At 47.4% G+C, this 18,715-nt stretch overlaps 1 protein-coding gene across 1 annotated transcript in view; it reads left to right on the forward strand.

Moving 5' to 3' along the window:
• Nucleotides 1-18,715, forward strand: part of GPN3 (GPN-loop GTPase 3) — a 116,255-nt gene that overhangs the window by 9,179 nt on the left and 88,361 nt on the right. The window contains exons 2-3 of the mRNA XM_078667491.1: nt 757-865; nt 9,115-9,282. Of these exons, the coding sequence (XP_078523617.1) occupies nt 757-865; nt 9,115-9,282 (277 nt within the window). The remainder of the gene's footprint in view (nt 1-756; nt 866-9,114; nt 9,283-18,715) is intronic.

Here is an 18,715-nt window from a genome sequence, read left to right on the forward strand (position 1 = left end):
AAACACCCTCTAATAAATATCTCTTGGAACTGTTCAGAGCACGAGGCAAAGCTCAAAGCGACTATCACAGATGGAACTAGGTCTCAAACAACCACATTTTTAAGATGTTTGCAAAAGAGAAGTACGTTTATCTTCCCTATTATCTCAATAAGAATTCCAAATAACTGAGACTTTGGCTGTCTGATATATACCCTTCCATCTAGCATATACGTATTTGGTACAGAGAAAAGAGCAGGTGGGAGGTTGGTCAAAGGTTTGCCACATGGCAGTATTTGTGGTATACGTTTGACAGAAAAAGGTAGTCCAGATAGAAGACTTGGTGAATCACACCAGCCATTTTAAAAGGGTCATGTTTACAGAGGGCCCATGCTGCTCATTATGCCTGGTCAACATGTGGTTGAATATCCTCTACCTCAATAGCACTGCTGCATTTTCAATGTTTTACTCTGACTAAGGTTGTTGCTGGAAACCTAGCTATATGTAAATGCAAAGGCCCAGAGTGTCTAAAGGTATTGACCACCGTGATCTCCTGCAAGAAAGGTAGGAGGCATAGACTGTGGCTCAAGATTGAGGTGGTAGAAATTTATTTTTGAGACACCCAGGACACATTTTCTTTTGTGGAGGAGAGAAGGTTGGAAGTCGTTGCCATGCCATGTTAATTGACAAAAACATGTACACTCTCTGTGGTGACCAAGGAGGCCAGGACTGTCCATTTCTTTCAATCAGACTTGCGGAACAATATATTTTATGTTTCAGAGCACCTACTGTTCTACATTGGTGCAGCACTGTGAAGAATTGAACAGATCTGTACAGGTTGTCAACCTCGATCCAGCAGCGGAACACTTTGACTACCCTGTAATGGCAGGTCAGTTATCTTTTTGTTTATTTTTGATAAAGAATAAAACAGCTTAACCAGGTGATACATTCATAGTGCTGTGGATAACCTTACAGGTGATTTGGGTGGATAGCTCATGCCCCTCACCACTTGCACAGCTGGGTGGTGTCCAATTTATACCATGCCCCATTTCCTCCACCTAATATTTAATTCCCTGCACTTGCCTCAAGATCACATTTACGTTGTACGCTTTTACAGAACTATGCTATCACTTTTCCAAAGCAGGAATATTGGTTTCAAGGTATGCATAGTTTATGATTAGAATTGTTAGTAAGCAATTGATGTTGGTGTAGTTTTGTTTAATTCAGGGTTAGTATTACTGTAATTACAAGCAAAATGATTTAAAGTTCAACAATTGTTAATGTTAGAATAAACTCTTCATTTATTTACATTTAATGTAAAATAAATCACAATCACTTGCAGTTAGAAGTAAGTTTTCATATTTAAAATAATTTCATAAAAAGGAAAAGTGAATATAGTTTATAAAATGTCATGTTAGGTTGAGCAATAAGGTTAAAAAATCTATTTTTTCAATATAATTTGATTTACTTAATGGACAGGGTAAGACTTCGTTATTAGAATAATAATCAATTTAAAGTTAATTTATTTAAATTATATATTTACGGTCAATTAGTTTCAATAAAGGTGTTCATGTTTAAATGTAATAGATATAAAGAAATACGTGGTTTTAGTATATTGATTTAGGAATTTAGTTATTTTTAGAGTAAGGTAACTGATTATTTTAACTAATTAAAACAAATTACATATATGTTTAAAATATATATAGTATTAATGACATTTAATGTAATTCAAGTAAAAGCAAGTTTAAGAAAACAATATGATGGTAAAGTTTAACAAGAGGGGATGAAGTGAAGGTTGGATGAAATATATTTAATTTCAGTGTTAAGAGTTGGAGCGGAAAGTACAGGTAAAACGTAGTAAAAGTATGGAGAAGTGAAGACGAACAAGCAGCTCGATATCCCTACCAATAATGACTAGACCTCCTGCAGGGCTTAACTGTTATTAAGCCAGTACTGCTGCAGTGCAGGAAGGTGCTTGGTTAGGGTATCCGTTTAGGTCCTCACAAGTTGCCTGCTGCGATTAAGATCTGGTGTTAGAAACGTGCAAAACAAAACCGAGCATTGAAAACTGGAGTTAAAGGAACGGTTTCATGGTAGTATTGTTATGTATTTTGAGACTGACCTCCTAGACCTTTTATTTATTTGTTTGTTGTTTTGGTGTGGGAAGGTAATTTACACCTTTAAAGCTGGTTATCTACTATAGACCTCAATGATTAAGAATGCATTAAAGCCCCTTACGTCTCTAGGCCGTTAGAGTATGTTTCCTGATGTGGTTTTCAGTTGCCTTCCCCTTACATTAAAAGTATTTGAATGGCGAAAGCAAGGTTGCAGTCCCTGACTTATACGGACAGATTGTTCTCAAACTTAATGATATGTTTCTTCTGCCTAAGACCAGAAACTAATTTAAAAACCGTGCCAGATAGATCGGGTGTGGTAAAACAGTCATGTTGGAAAAACATTTGACATGAATAATTGAATAAAACATTTTCATGTAAAAGAAACAGTTGTTGTTTCCACCCTGTCTGAGTTTTGTCTGATTGTTGTCATGCTGTAGACAAGTCACGCTAGTCCTTCAATTATGGATAGTAACACATTTGCAGCAAAAAGTTTAACTAAATGCAGCCATCACCCCTGAAACATGACTAATAAACTTTTACAGTGTCTGCCGTTGTGCTACAATGAGCAGAAAGGCGATGGTGGTAATTTTGGTCCTGCACACGTGCTCCCTATCAATTAATGCCCACAAATGTATGTGCAGTTCCGTAATGATCATCAGACCAATTCAGGTAGGCCAAGCTGTCCTATATCCTATATAAATCCTCACCCAGTTTGATGGCATGCTTGATCCTAGGCTCTTGCTCTTCTTCGGGCTGGCGCTGCAAGTCCCAAATGGCCCCTCTAGGATGCTCTTTGCCAGAGATTTTTTCCTCTGCCTAGTTGTCTGGATTATATGACTAGAGTGCCCTCTAGTTTTATGGGGGCAAATCAGGAAAGGTAGATTGGACTGAAAGGTGTGGAAATAAAAGCAACTGAAGGCACCTGAATCACCTGTATTCCATGGTTGCCTATGTTATAGATTAAAAAGCATGTGCACGCATGGGATAATAATGGCCCTGGAGTTCTACAAATGGTCAAGTGCTAAGCCATTGTGCTTGTTACCCATTTAGTTTTATTTCGTAACATTTTTTTAGTTTTAAAATAAAAAAAAAACAGGACGTTGAAATATCTACACTGCATAGCGAGAGTGGAGTGTCTGACAAGTGTGGTAAATCCATAATTATGCAGGCGGTGACTCATTGTCTATGTGCCCTGGGTATTATCATACTGGATGTGGAGACTTGAAGATTTTTGCCTGTCTCTTGCAGGAGGAATCAATATGTTTAGAAACGAGAATGAAGATAAAAGTAAACATACGTTTACGGTTCATCATTGTCATCTAATGGCTTCGTTATAACATAAACATAACATAACACTTGCGCAGAAGGATGGAAAGGCCAGTTTCAGCCAAGTGCCACCTGTGACTCGCATAATGTGTTGACAGTCCAGGGGATGGTTCCCTTTCAGTTTCGAACACCACCACGTCGAGCAGGAAAGCATGGTCATAGCATGTAGCAGGAGAGGACGGGTCAACACAAAATTACTCAGGGTAGCTGCAAGAGGCTCCAAAGAGACTCTAGATGATATCAGCGAGAAAAGAGGCACAACATACCAGGATACCTTTAAAACAACATCACTCGTTTTACAAATACTTCCCAGTTTCCACGTTCATGGAGGAAGTATTACGTGTGACTCACGTAACAATGCATCAACCATCTTTGTTAAGCTTGCCCTCACTAATCTGTATTTCTAGGGCATGGCATAGAAAGGCCAGGCTTGAAAACAGAGCCTGATAACGACCTGTTTCGGTGCTCAGTACCGGCAGGAGAGGGCCCACCTAAAGTCCTAGTAGGTAACATCTTGCTTTTAAAAGATCAACATTGTGGTACCATGTGGTACAATCAGCTGTCGCTAAATAGAACCACACATGCCACTGCTCTCAGCAAGTGCAGCACCTGCACATAGCCAGCTACTTCCTGAATTCCGCTACTTTCTTCTAATGCGCCAGTCTTCTAATCTTGTAAACCTAATGATTATTTTGGTTTCGAGCTCCAGCCATTGTTAATGTGACTTATTCTGCAGGGCAGGCCTTTGCACTCAGGGAGTTTTCCCTTCAATTATCTGAGAAATCTTGCATCGAGCTCAGTCGCCTACCGTTTTAATGACTGCCACTAAGGCTTGCGCAGTTCATAAGGTGTCTAGTGCAGCGCAATCCCCAAGCTCGCCATGAAGGTACACGGCCAATCCTCTTGTAAGCCTGAAACTGATAACTGGGCAAGCGCTACAGCCACGTGCCTGTGCGTTCCAGTTAATCCCTGGTACGTGGCCTTTACAAATGTTCAATCAGCGCTTAAATAAACCCGGATTTAAAACAACCTTTTTTTACAGCGCAAGTGGGACTTCTTTGCCCGAGCTGAAAGATTCCAAACCATTATCTTAGCGCTGTTGTTCCAGAAAACAACAAATATCTTTTTTAATTATCTTGTCACAGCTTAGACAAGAGAAACACGCCCACACAAAACTGTAAGCGCATTTGCTAAAGAGAAAGCGACCGCGCTGTGTTTAATTAGTAACTTAATCCACGATGAGGAATGCAGCTGCCACCCTGCGCGCTGCTGCTTGCTCCCGAGAGCAAAAGCAGTGGCAGTGAACCTTTGGAGAAGAGGTGGGACATGCACCCGCCTTTGGCCATTTGCGTGCTTTCATTATTGAAAGACGCACCCAAATGCCAGTCAAATGTGTGGGAGGAGTTAGACCCACACAGAGAAGTTTTGAGCTCTCACAAAAAGCCTTCCATAGAGCAGCACATGCGAGTTGCGCTAGGTTCGACCTAAAAACATTTGACGGATTTGAGATTTAGATACAAATGTGAGATTGGATTTCAAATGCGTCTACTAACAAATGTTACATTTGATCTAACATGCAGGTTTAGATTGGTTGTGTTAGATTGACCTTTTCTGTTATGCCTCTAGATTGCATCTCTATAGAGGCATTGAGGTTTGTTTGATATGCTGTGTTATTTTAATCAGTTCCTCAAACAGCTCTCACAAAGTAAACATGCCATTCTTATTCCAAATACGCAAGGAATCACCACTATTGTTCTCTAGTGTAGTGCACTCACTTGGTGGGCCAAGAGTCTTTGCTCACATCTTGAATTATTCTTACCCACTATTAGACCCATTGTGGTTTCCCCTTGGACACATGTCTGCACAGAAGGAGTGGGTGCTAGCCCTTGTTATGAACTGGGGTGCTTCCCAGAGTCATTACCAGTGGCTGAGTTTAATTCAAGCATTCCGTCCATAATTTTTTGTATTCTTCATTGGGACGCCCTAAGTGTGACTGGTATGCCCAGATGTCACTCCTGTGCTCAGTGTACCACTTGATTCAAGACTGGAAAGGCCCAAATAGGCTGAAACTGCAGGGCCGGACTGGCTGTAGCAGGCACCGCGCAATCCCCGGTGCGCCGCACGGGTGGGGGCCGTTTTTGTTACAGGGCCGTTTGCCGTTAATTATTTCTTATTTACCTTTCAAATAAGAAGGTATAACCTCATTAGAAATGTTCAAACCTGTAACACATCTTTTTGTGACATGCAAGGACTTTTTGCATATTTTCAATTTTGTTCAGATCTCCTACCTCAGCTGTTGAGCTTTTAACAACTTGTGGCAGAATACTCACATATTGTTCTATAGAATAATCTGGTTTTAAAGCGCAGAAGGAGTCTGATGCTCTGTTTCAAGGGAAGACATTTTGAAGAGGTACTGTGTGGGTGTGTGTGTTTGTTTGGGTTAAAGAAGATAGATATTTTGCAAGGAAACCCGAAAATAAAGAAGTGTGTGTTCTAGTGAACAATTGTGTATTTATAGCTAAACATTTTTGTGTGCTGCTCAATTATTCTTATGAGAATATATAATTGAATGAGAGTGTGATCATTTGTTGGCAATAATCGAAGAATCTTAACCCCAACTCCCTGCCTCCTCTCCTCACCAATCGCCTCCTTCCCCCTCCTGGCACCTCTGATGTTCAATCGCTGACTGACCACTACCTCAACTCTATGAATTCAATAATCAATGAAGCCGCCCCACTGCAACTAAAGAGAGTCTCCACCAAGATCTCGAACCCTTGGTATGACGGCAGACTCAATGAAGACAGGCGTGCTATGCGAATGGCAGAGCGCACATGGAGATCTGACCCCTCATCACTGCATCGCAAAACACTTAAGAACAAGAGAAATGCCTACTTCAGGAAAATCAAGCGTGCGAAATCAGACTTCTTCAGCTGGACCAAGCAAAAAACAGACCAAGAAAGCTGTTCGAACTAGTCAAAACTCAAACCAAGACGCAACCCTTACTATCAAACGACACAACAAACGACATCCCACACTGTGAAGACTTTTCTGCTTTCTTTAAGTTAAAGACCAACAGCATAAGGTGTGACCTCCTTAATGATGTAATGAGATACCCGAGCCACATCAAAAGGCCCGACACCCAACCTAAAAATAACGCTTCCTGGTCGTCTTTCGACACCTACTCTGAAGAAGCAATACACAAACTGCTCGGCACCTTGAAGCCCTCTAATCACCTCACAGACCCCCTACCTGCTAATGCTGTAAGAGACTTCACCCCCATTCTCCTCCCACTCTGGACTAAAATCATTAACAGCTCCCTTCAGCAAGGTCTCATCCCAGACTCCCTCAAAGTGGGGCAAGTCACGCCTATACTCAAGAAACCTACAGCTGACCCTGTTGACTTAAACAATTACCGCCCGATCACCAATATCCCCACTCTGGCCAAGGTGCTGGAAAAATGTGTGCAACTCCAATTAATAAAACACATTGACAAATTCGAACTCCTCGACCCTCATCAATCAGGCTTCCGAGCGAAACACAGCACGGAAACGGCCATGACACACATAATTGATGACGCCCTCCAAATTCTTGATCGCAACGACTCCTGCCTCCTCATCCTCTTGGACCTCTTCTCAGCATTCGACACGGTCAAACATGAGAATCTACTAGAGCTCCTAAATACCAGAATGGGCTTATCCGGGACTGTGCTCAAATGGTTCACTTCCTTCCTACACAACCGATCTCAGAAGTTCAAGATCAACAACGTGCTGTCCTCACCTGTGCCAGTAGATTTAGGCGTCCCACAAGGTTCTTCCCTCTCACCCACGCTGGTCAACCTCATCATGGAACCACTCGCTACCCTGCTCCAAGCATCCAATGTACATTTCCATATGTATGCCGATGACACTCAACTCTACCTAAAGGTACAATCCCCAGATGATATCAAACTTCTGAACGGCACACTTAGAAACACCCAATCGTGGTTGGCCGACAATCACCTCAAACTAAATGCGCTGAAAACTGAGTTCCTCCTGATATTACCCCCTGCGAAAATTACCACCACCCAATTATGGCTCAATCACCTAACAGCACTCAATGTCAGACCCACCATCGTGGACTCTGCGAAATCCTTAGGTATCACACTTGACGCAAAGCTCAATATGCAACAGCACATTAGCAAAGCAACGAAAGGAGCTAACTTCCAAATCAACACTCTGAGGAAACTCAAACCCTTCCTTCCAGCCAAAGATTTCCTAACTACTGTACAAGCTCTAGTCATCCCCCGCATAGACTATGGAATTGTGGCCCTCAGCGGACTCCCTCTAGCAACAACAGCACCCCTAAGAGCCTCCTTGAATGCTGCCGCGAGACTCATTTCTGGCTCAAGGAAACACTCTCACATAACCCCTGACTTGAAATCCCTGAAATGGCTTCCCTTTGAAGCCAGAATACAGCTGAAAATTGCTGTTATGACACATTCAGCCATACACCACAAGGCACCCAACTACCTCACTCAAAAGTTGTCTATATCAGGAGGCTCGAGATCCAATAGAAGTGCAAAAACTCTGCTCCTGAAACCTCGCAGATTCCGTAAGGAAAAAACATACAAACGTTCCTTCTCAGGAATGGCACCCAGGATCTGGAATGCACTCCCTCCTGAAACGAGGCTTATCTCCTCCACTGCACTCTTCAAGAAAGAAATTAAAGCCATCCTTATGGCCAAGTGCACCTGATCCTTACTGTTATTGTTCAGAGACTTTGCACCGTTTCGGTAACGTTGGATACTTACTGGTCCAATAACTTTATATTCATGACCTCCAGACCTCCTTTGCAGTTGGATCAAAGACTCTGCACCGTCTTATAGTATTGTCTATTTTGAGTGCTTATTGGTATCCTCTGATTTCTATTGTAGTTGGATCAGGGTCTTTGCACCGCCTTATTTTATTGCCTATTTGAGTGTTTACTGTTATATCATGATCTCTATTGTAGCTAGACCAGACTCTGCACCGTCTTATATTATTGTCTATTTTGATTGTTTACTCTTATCTCATGATCTCTATTGTAGCTAGATCAGACGCTGCACCGTCTTATATTATTGTCTATTTTGAGTGTTTACTGTTATCTCAGGATCTCTATTGTAGCCAGATCAAAGACTCTGCACCCCCTTTTATTTTACTGTCTATCTGAGTGCCTATTGGTATCTTATCAGCACAAGACTGTTATCCTATTATGCCACATTTACTATACTGTGCCCAATTATTATGTCTAGTCACCCAATTATTGTGTCTAGTCACCCTCCTGCTGCCCACTCCCCCCCCTGTGAAGCGCTCTGATATCTGTAAAGATCTTGTTCGCGCTATATAAAACTTTGAATAAATAATCTATTTCAATGTATCTTCCTTTGAGTGGAGGAAATGTAGCTTTGCTGGGACGAGAGAAAAAAAAAACAATGGTCAAAACGCAGCTGTATAATGCAAATGGATTTTGAGATCCTTGGCTGTTTTTAAGAATTTTGAGCACTGACAAGACCAGGAAAGTATGTTTTCTTACTTGAATTACTTTTTTTTTCACCCCTTTATGTACTTAAAACTGACTACACCACGTCCCCCTTTTAAAGTTTTATAGTAAAACCAAATATCCTGTCTTTCGCCATTGTGCCTATATAAACTAATATAATATGGCCTCTTTGCTGCAGATATCCGAGAGCTGATTGAGGTTGATGATGTCATGGAAGATGACACCCTCCGTTTCGGCCCCAATGGTGGCCTGGTGTTTTGCATGGAATATTTTGCAAACAACTTTGACTGGCTAGAAAATTGCCTTGGACACGTAGAAGATGATTACATACTCTTTGATTGCCCTGGTAAGTAAGCTTACATCGCTGCCATATTTCTTGTTCTCTTGTGTCTGGATGAAGATTACCTATGTTTTCACTGAAACAAGTTTGACTGATCATCCAATGCACCTTTCTATATACCCATTAGTTTTCATTTTCCATATTTTTCTTTGGTGCAAAAATCTACACAAAGCCACTCCTCAGAAGCAATTAAAAGGAGGAAGCTCGGCATGTGAATTTGTAACTCACGATTCCATTTAAATCTGTGTTCTTTGTGGTGGAGCACTCCACATAGACAGCTAAGAAATAAATAAAATATTGCAACATGTGAAAGTGGATCTTCTGTAGAACTTGAGAGGTTTTGATGGAGTCTTTCCAGCAGGAACCCTTATGATCCAAGTGTTTATTTTAAGTCAGGCAAGTTATGTGGCTGTGTGCTGCTAAAGAAAATGGAAAGATGGAGCGAAATTAATGATGAACAAGCATTTTCAATGCAACAGGTCTCACGTTTTTTAGAGTTAGAGCTATTGGCTTTGTAAATGACAAAGTCTTTTACCTATGTGTTATGGTTTGGAGTATAGTGGATGTATGAACAGAGCCACAGCTGCAGCACTGGATTTAGACTGAGGATAACCAATGAGACCAGCGAAGCAGGTAGTAGCACTGTGTATAGGACTTAGAATGAGGAATTACTGACAGGACCAAAGATGCAGCTGCTGCACTGCCTAGAGGACTTAAAATGAGGAATTACCGATGAGACCAGAGAAGCATCTATAAGTATACCTATAACCCCCTTCGCCGCGGGTCTAATTCCCCCGCGGCTCGGGGAGGGGGACCGCGCGCGGTGCTTGTGACGAGCTCGGCTCGTCACGCTGCACGGTGGCGCTGTGCTCATGACGAGCTGAGCTCGTCATGACCACGCCCGTTTAATGGAATGCACAGCAGGGGAATTATCCCCGCATGGGCGTTCCACGACGGTTATGACAAGCTCCGCTCGTCATGAGCACAGCGCCACTGTGAGCACCGATGTGGATAAGCTATGAGTATTTAGGCATGCAGCACCTCTTCTTTTTTTCTTTCTTTTTTATCTTTTTACAAATTAAGCACATCTATATCTATACTACTATTATAAAGAGAGAACAGAAACCTTTTGGCAAGGTAAACTCGGGAACCACAGCGCCAATCCACACACCCAATACATTGTTGTAATCCTCAGGGTGTGTAGATGGACATAGGCTGCATAAAATAAAAAAAAAACTTAAATTAAACTTTAAAAACAAAGTAGTCCCCTAAACGCTGGCCGCGACCTAGCGATGTCCGCAACGTGCGTGATGACAGGCGGGGAGGAGCGGTGACGAGCAGCGAGGAGTGGCGGTGAAGTCCGGAGCGCGGGGAAGAGCGGCGGCTCAGGTAAGGCAAAGGCAAAGGCGGGAGGCGGTCTGGGCAATGTCGGGGCGGGCGGGGGCCGGGGCGGGAGTGCACCCAAGCCTGATATTATTATTATTATTATTATTATTATTATTATTATTATTATTATAATTAAGCTTCTAAAGCGCTCAGCTACCCGTAGGTTTCCCGGCGCTAAAACCAAAAAGTGAGAGGGGAGAATCAGAAGAGAACTGTTAGATGTTGAATAGCCAGGTTTTTACCTGTCTGCGGAACCTAAGGTAGTTGGGTTCAGTTCGTATCTGAAGGGGGAGAGAGTTCCAGAGTGAGGGGGCCAGCCAGGCAAAGGAGCGGCCACCCATTCTGGCTTTTTTAATTCTCGGAACTGAAAGTAAGTTTTGATTAGAGGATCGTAAATTACGAGGGGGATTGTATAGTTGCGCCAAGGGGTTGAGATAGGGTGGAGCTAGACCAGAATTTATTCTGTGAATGATGCAGAGGGCTTTAAATTTTGTCCGGTTTTCAATTCGGAGCCAGTGCAGGGAGCGAAGGGCATTGGAGGTAGGGTAAGTGTTAGGTAGTTTGCAGAGAAGTCGCGCGGCCATGTTCTGAACTGTCTGCAATTTACGCGTCACCTCTTTACTGGCTCCCAGAAGAAGGATGTTCCCGTAGTCCAGTCTCGAAGTGATAAGAGCCTGGACCACGGTTTTCTGAGTGTCCAAGGGAAGCATCCAAATGATTTTTCGCAACCACTTAATGATAGTGATGCAAGTAGATGAAGTTTTGACCACATGGTTCTTCATAGATAGTTGGTCGTCGAAGGTGACGCCAAGGTTGCGAGCTGTTTTGGATGGGGTAGGTAAAGGGCCCATTTGAGAAGGCCATTGCCGGGGTCCCCATAAGGTGGTGGTGTGACCGAACAGAAGAACCTCAGTTTTACCCCCGTTTAGTTGTAGTTTGTTGTCCAACATCCAGGCTGCGATGTTACTCAGTCCTGTACGGAGGGAAGAGGAGGAGGAGTGAGAGTCGGAGGAAAGGGAGTAGATGACCTGGGTATCATCGGCGTACGTGTAAATAGTGAGCCCAGCTTGCTCTGCAATAGTAGCCAAAGGTCTGACATACAAATTGAATAGCAAGGGGCTCAAGATGGAACCCTGCGGCACACCGTACGCCGATGTGAAGGTTTGAGAAGCAGAGGACGAGGAGAAAACTTGAAAGGTGCGATCTGAAAGAAAGCTAACAAACCAGTTGAGAGCTGTGCCGATAATGCCAGATGATCTGAGGGCATTGATAAGGATGGGATGGGAAACCGTATCAAATGCGGCACTAAGATCAAGTAAAATAAGTGCCACGGTTTCCCCCTTATCAACCCGGCACCGGATGTTTTCGGAGACCCCTAACAGAGTGGATTCAGTCGAGAAGCCACGTCTAAACCCGGATTGAGATGGATGTAATAATCCGCTTGCCTCAACATGGGTTGACAGTTGGGAGTTGATGTGTTTTTCCATGATTTTAGAAAAAACCGGAAGAAGTGAGATTGGGCGAAAATTGGATGGGAAGCTAGGGTCTGCATTAGGCTTTTTTAACAGGGGTACTATCATTGCATGTTTCCATGCAGAAGGTACTGAAGCTGCTTTAAGGGAGGTGTTGAGAAGATCCACAATAAGTGCAAGAGAAGAATGGTCCAGTTTGTTTAGTATATGGGGAGGAAGGGAGTCCAGTGGAGAACCGGATTTAATTTTGCAAATGATATCAGAGAGTCGTAGTGTTAAATGGCTCCCAAGTATCGATCAAGGGAGAAGCAGGAGAACTGGTTTCTCGGAAAATCCTGGAATCACAGGAGATCGTGGGTTCAGGGGGAGTGGAAGGGGTCAGTTGACCTGAAGTAAGAGACAAGTCCTCTGGTGTCAGCTGTTCAGAGAGTGAGATAGGGGTGGGTAGGTAAGGCAGCGAAGGGGAGGGGACAGATTTCTCAAAATTGGAATAAATGGTATCTATTTTGGCTATAAAAAATTCGGCCAATGAATTACATTGTGCTGTATCTAGGCATGGTGGTTTGGGTTGACACAATGCGCCCTACAGACTCTGAACTACCTTAAAGAGAGCTTTAGGGCGATTTTGTGCTTCAAGAATGGTAATGTTAACATGTTCAATTTTACATAAAGAGTGGTATTTAGATAGAGCAGTTTTGTAGATTTGTTTTGAACAAGGATCATATTTTAAGCGCCATTTGCGTTCAAGATTTTTGCAGATAGTTTTTTCTACTTTTTAAGGCAGCTGTAAACCAGGGTGCGGGCGGATGGTGAAGATTGTTTTTGCATGCGTTGGGGTAGGCATGCATCTGCAGCCTTTGCTAGCCAGGCGTTAATAGCCTCAGCAGCTTCAGTACAATTATCTTCCATAGGAGGTCTAGTGTTCTCAAGACGGAGATTGAATTCATATAAGTCTAGTTAGTTCCAGTTTCTAGAAAATCTAGATTCAGTAGGTTTAGGGGGGATATTGAGTTGGCGACCGATGGTAATAGTGAAAGTTACCATAAAGCGGTAAGACCATAAGATCGGTAGTGAGGTCTCACAATCGATAGTTTCTAGGTTGGAAAGAATGGGGTCCAGAAGATGTCCTGCATGGGACACCGTGGGACACCCCCGCGCCGCACGGCCACCAGCTGCTGCGTGTGCCCCTGCCCGCCCTCTGCCTCGCTACTGCCTCGTTTTGCCGGCTGCCGGCTGCCCCCGCAGTAGGGTTTGTTTTGACAAACATTTGTGCCTGTTTTCTTTCCTTAACTCCGTGCATCTCCTTTATTCTTTCCTTTTTTTTCCTGTTTTGTCCAACAGTTGTGCTTGTGTAGTATTCTCCGTGTATCTTGGTATCTTTCCCCTCATACCCCTTGTTTTGTAGCAGATTTGTGCCTGTTTTGTTCATCCCCCTCCTTCGTGTTGTCCGCCGCCCTCCACCCTCCCTTCCCGCCACCGCCGCTTGTCCCCGCCCCTTTCTTCTCTTCTGTATCCCTCCCCGCTCCCGCCTCCCAGCTGCTCCGCCCACCCGCGCACTTGGCCTTAAATGGCGACCGTGCGACGCAGGTGAGTGTGACCCACTTGTGGGACACCCCCGCGCCGCACGGCCACCAGCTGCTGCGTGTGCCCCTGCCCGCCCTCTGCCTCGCTACTGCCTCGTTTTGCCGGCTGCCCCCGCAGTAGGGTTTGTTTTGACAAACATTTGTGCCTGTTTTCTTTCCTTAACTCCGTGCATCTCCTTTTATTCTTTCCTTTTTTTTCCTGTTTTGTCCAACAGTTGTGCTTGTGTAGTATTCTCCGTGTATCTTGGTATCTTTCCCCTCATACCCCTTGTTTTGTAGCAGATTTGTGCCTGTTTTGTTCATCCCCCTCCTTCGTGTTGTCCGCCGCCCTCCCTTCCCGCCACCGCCGCTTGTCCCCGCCCCTTTCTTCTCTTCTGTATCCCTCCCCGCTCCCGCCTCCCAGCTGCTCCGCCCACCCGCGCACTTGGCCTTAAATGGCGACCGTGCGACGCAGGTGAGTGTGACCCACTTGTGGGACACCCCCGCGCCGCACGGCCACCAGCTGCTGCGTGTGCCCCTGCCCGCCCTCTGCCTCGCTACTGCCTCGTTTTGCCGGCTGCCCCCGCAGTAGGGTTTGTTTTGACAAACATTTGTGCCTGTTTTCTTTCCTTAACTCCGTGCATCTCCTTTATTCTTTCCTTTTTTTTCCTGTTTTGTCCAACAGTTGTGCTTGTGTAGTATTCTCCGTGTATCTTGGTATCTTTCCCCTCATACCCCTTGTTTTGTAGCAGATTTGTGCCTGTTTTGTTCATCCCCCTCCTTCGTGTTGTCCGCCGCCCTCCACCCTCCCTTCCCGCCACCGCCGCTTGTCCCCGCCCCTTTCTTCTCTTCTGTATCCCTCCCCGCTCCCGCCTCCCAGCTGCTCCGCCCACCCGCGCACTTCGCCTTAAATGGCGACCGTGCGAACGCGCAGCGGTCACGCGCAGCGGGCGCGCCGATTGTGCGCCGAAGGCGCGCCAAAGGTAAGCCCGTCTGCGCCCGTCCGCGACCGGACCGCGACCAGCGCCAGGACCCCTGGACCTCGATGAGCCCGACCGACCCGCAGGACGTACTCCGCCGCCACCCTCAACGCACTCAACACCGGCCGACGCCCAGAGTGCCACCAAGCCACTCCACGACGCACCCACGGACCTTTCAGCTGCCACGCCTGCAAGTTCGCCTGCATCCGGACCTGCCTCACACCAGCACCCGCCAAATCGAACACCAGCAGCACACACCTCAAGTGCATCCTGCTCAACACCCGTTCCGTCCACAGACACGCCGTAGAACTCTGGAACCTCCTAGACGCCACAGCCCCTGACGTTGCCTTCCTCACGGAGACCTGGATGAACGCCTCTTCAGCTCCCGACATCGCCATCGCCATCCCAGAAGGCTACAAGATCGTCCGCAGGGACCGCAACGCCAACCAGATGGGAGGAGGCATCGCCATCATCCACAGGAACACCATCCGTCTCACGACCAGCACCGACAACACCCTGACCAGCGCCGAACACCTGCATTTCCAGATCCACACCAACCCGAACACCACCCTCAGAGGCACCCTGATCTACCGACCCCCCGGACCACGCACACATTTCAGCGAGGACATCGCCGACTTCGTCAGCCCGCATGCCCTCCCCTCCGCTGACTACATCCTCCTGGGAGACCTCAACTTCCATCTGGAAAACAACAACGACCGCAACTCCAGCACCCTGCTCGACAACCTCGCCAACCTGGGACTCAAGCAACTGGTGTCCACCCCCACCCACCGCGCCGGACACACACTCGACGCAGTCTTCTCCTCCAGCAAAGACGTCAGCTTCAGCCACGCCACTGAGCTTCAATGGACGGACCACAGCTGCGTCCACTTCACCTTCAAGAGAACGACGACCCACCAGCAACAGACCGCCCGCAGAAGCTGGAACAAGATCACAGCAGACCAGCTCGCCACGTCCCTGAGCCAGCACCCTCCTGCCAGCTCAGCAGACCCCAGCCAGGCCGCCGACAACCTCACGAAGTGGATCAGCATCTGCGCGGACGAGCTCGCCCCTCTGAGGACCCCGCCTAGCAGACCCGGCAGCAAGAAGGCCCCATGGTTCACCGACGAACTCAAGAGCTCCAAGAAGAACTGCCGAGCCCTCGAGAAAGTCTGGAAAAGGGAACCGACACCGGACAACAGGACCTCCTTCAAACTCGCCACCCGGAAACACCACCAGCTGATCCGCGCCGCCAAGAAAACAGCATTCAAGGACCGGCTGGACAACAACGCACACAACTGCAAGGTACTCTTCAACATCGTGAAAGAGCTTTCCAACCCCAGCGCAGGAAACAACGACATCACCCCATCGCAAGACCTCCAACTCCCTCGCTTCATACTTCCACAACAAGATCACGGACATACACAACAGCTTCAACATCCAACCAACGCACACCATGACCGAACAACCACCCCCCACCACCACCCTCCACGCCTGGACCCCGATCAGCACCGAAGACACCATCCGCACGATGAACTCCATCCACTCCGGATCACCAACCGACCCCTGCCCTCACCACGTCTTCAACCAGGCCGACGCAGTCATCGCACCCCACCTGCGAGACATCATCAACACATCCTTCGACACCGCCACCTTCCCGGAGAGCTGGAAGCACGCCGAACTCAGCGCTCTACTCAAGAAACCAACAGCGGACCCCACCGACCTCAAGAACTACCGCCCCATCTCGCTCCTCCCGTTTCCAGCCAAAGTCATCGAGAAGAACGTCAACAAGCAGATGGCCGCCTTCCTCGAGACGAACGGATCCCTCGACCCCTCACAGTCCGGCTTCCGAGCCAATCACAGCACCGAGACCGCCCTCATCGCCGCCACCGATGACATCCGAGCCCTGATGGACAATGGAGAAACAGCGGCCCTCATCCTCCTTGACCTCTCCGCGGCCTTCGACACGGTCTGCCACCGCACCCTAGTGCAGCGCCTCGACAACGCCGGAGTCCAGGGGAAGGCACTGGAATGGATCATCTCCTTCCTCGACGGAAGAACACAGAGAGTCCGCCTACCACCGTACAAGTCAGAGGCCACCGAAGTCATCTGCGGCGTCCCCCAAGGATCCTCTCTGAGCCCAACCCTCTTCAACGTCTACATGAGCCCCCTCGCGGCCATCGTACGCAAACACAACCTCAGCATTATCTCCTACGCCGACGACACCCAGCTGATCCTCTCCCTGACCAACAACCCCGCCGCCGCCAGAGCCAACCTGCACGAAGGGATGAAAGAGGTAGCCGAGTGGATGACGACCAGCCGCCTGAAACTAAACTCGGACAAGACGGAGGTCCTCATCCTGGGCTCCTCGCCCTCCGCCTGGGACGACTCCTGGTGGCCCCCCGCCCTGGGTACCGCACCCAAACCGACGGACCACGCACGCAACCTGGGCTTCATCCTGGACTCCTCCCTCTCCATGACCAGGCAAGTCAACAACGTCTCCTCGGCGTGCTTCAACATCCTGCACATGCTACGGAAGATCTTCTGGTGGATCCCCACCGAGACCAGGAAGACCGTCACCCAGGCCCTCGTCACCAGCCGGCTGGACTACGGCAACGCCCTCTACGCCGGGACCACCGCCAAACTCCAGAAGAGACTCCAGCGGATCCAGAACGCCTCAGCCAGACTCATCCTCGACCTCCCACGAACCAGCCACATCTCCGGACATCTGAGAGACCTTCACTGGCTCCCCGTCAACAAAAGAATCACGTTCCGCCTCCTCACCCACGCACACAAAGCCCTACACAACCAAGGCCCGAGCTACCTCAACAGCCGAATCAACTTCCACGCTCCCAAACGCCACCTCCGATCAGCCAACCTCGCCCTCGCCGCTGTCCCCCGCATCCGAAGAGCGACATCAGGAGGAAGGTCCTTCTCCTACCTGGCCGCCAAGACCTGGAACTCCCTCCCGACCGACCTGCGCCTGACCCAAGACCACCTCTCCTTCAGGAAGAAGCTGAAGACCTGGCTATTCGAGCAGTAGCGGCACCCCCCCCCCCCCCCCCCCCAGCACCTTGAGACCCTTCGGGTAGGTAGCGCGCTCTATAAGTGTCATTGATTGATTGATTAACTGCAATACGCGTGGGACCCGCGTTATGTAGGATGATATTTAATGCAGCCAGGTCCTGCAGAAGGTTGCTACTAATGGAGCAACAGGGATCATTTAGATGTAGGTTGAGATCACCAAGAATTGAAAAGTTAGTGGATTTCTGGATGAGAGGTGCTATATGCTCAGGAAGAGAGGCGGCCCATGCACTCGCTGGTCCGGGGGGGCGATAAATGAGCAATCCGGAAAAGGTAAAATTGGGAGATAGCGAAAGCTTTAAGAGACCTACCTCGCAGTTAGGCAGTACAATGTCTTCCCATTTGCAAGAGTACCGTCTGTTATAGACTATAGCTATTCCCCCGCCATCTTTCAAGGCTCTGTTTTTTCCGACATAGGTGTAGTTATCAGGGAGAGCAGCAGCAATGTCTGGGCCAGAATGATCTTTTAACCATGTCTCAGTGAGGAACAGGGCTGCAGGTTCCTCAGAGACAAGGAGGTCAAATATTGCCCTCTTATGTTTCACTAGGGATCTGCAGTTTAGGCTAATCAGTGTCCGAGTTGAAAGAGTACCTGTAGATGTGGGTTTTAAACGTGCAGGAGGGAAGTCGGATGAAGCTATATTGGTTAGGGAGGGGAGGGAAGTAAGGGGGAGATAACAGGCTGGGCAAATGGAAGGGGCATGGAGAGGATTCAATATAGTGCAATAAGCACAGAGTGGTGACCTGAACTTGAGCAGAGTCTCCCTAGAGTAGGTGTGTAACGGACCAGGGGGTGACCGGCCAGGAGTCACAGCCCCTATTCCCGGCCCGTCGCGGACGGGCGCAGACTGGCTCGCCTTCGGCGCGCAAACGGCGCACCCGCTGCACTCGTCCGCTGCGCTTCCTGAAGTTACACATTTATGTATGAGCCTCTGGGGGTGGGACGGGGCGTGGCCTA

The sequence above is a fragment of the Lissotriton helveticus genome, chromosome 11 (assembly GCF_964261635.1).
Source record: "Lissotriton helveticus chromosome 11, aLisHel1.1, whole genome shotgun sequence".
In the NCBI taxonomy this organism is placed as follows: Eukaryota; Metazoa; Chordata; class Amphibia; order Caudata; family Salamandridae; genus Lissotriton; species Lissotriton helveticus.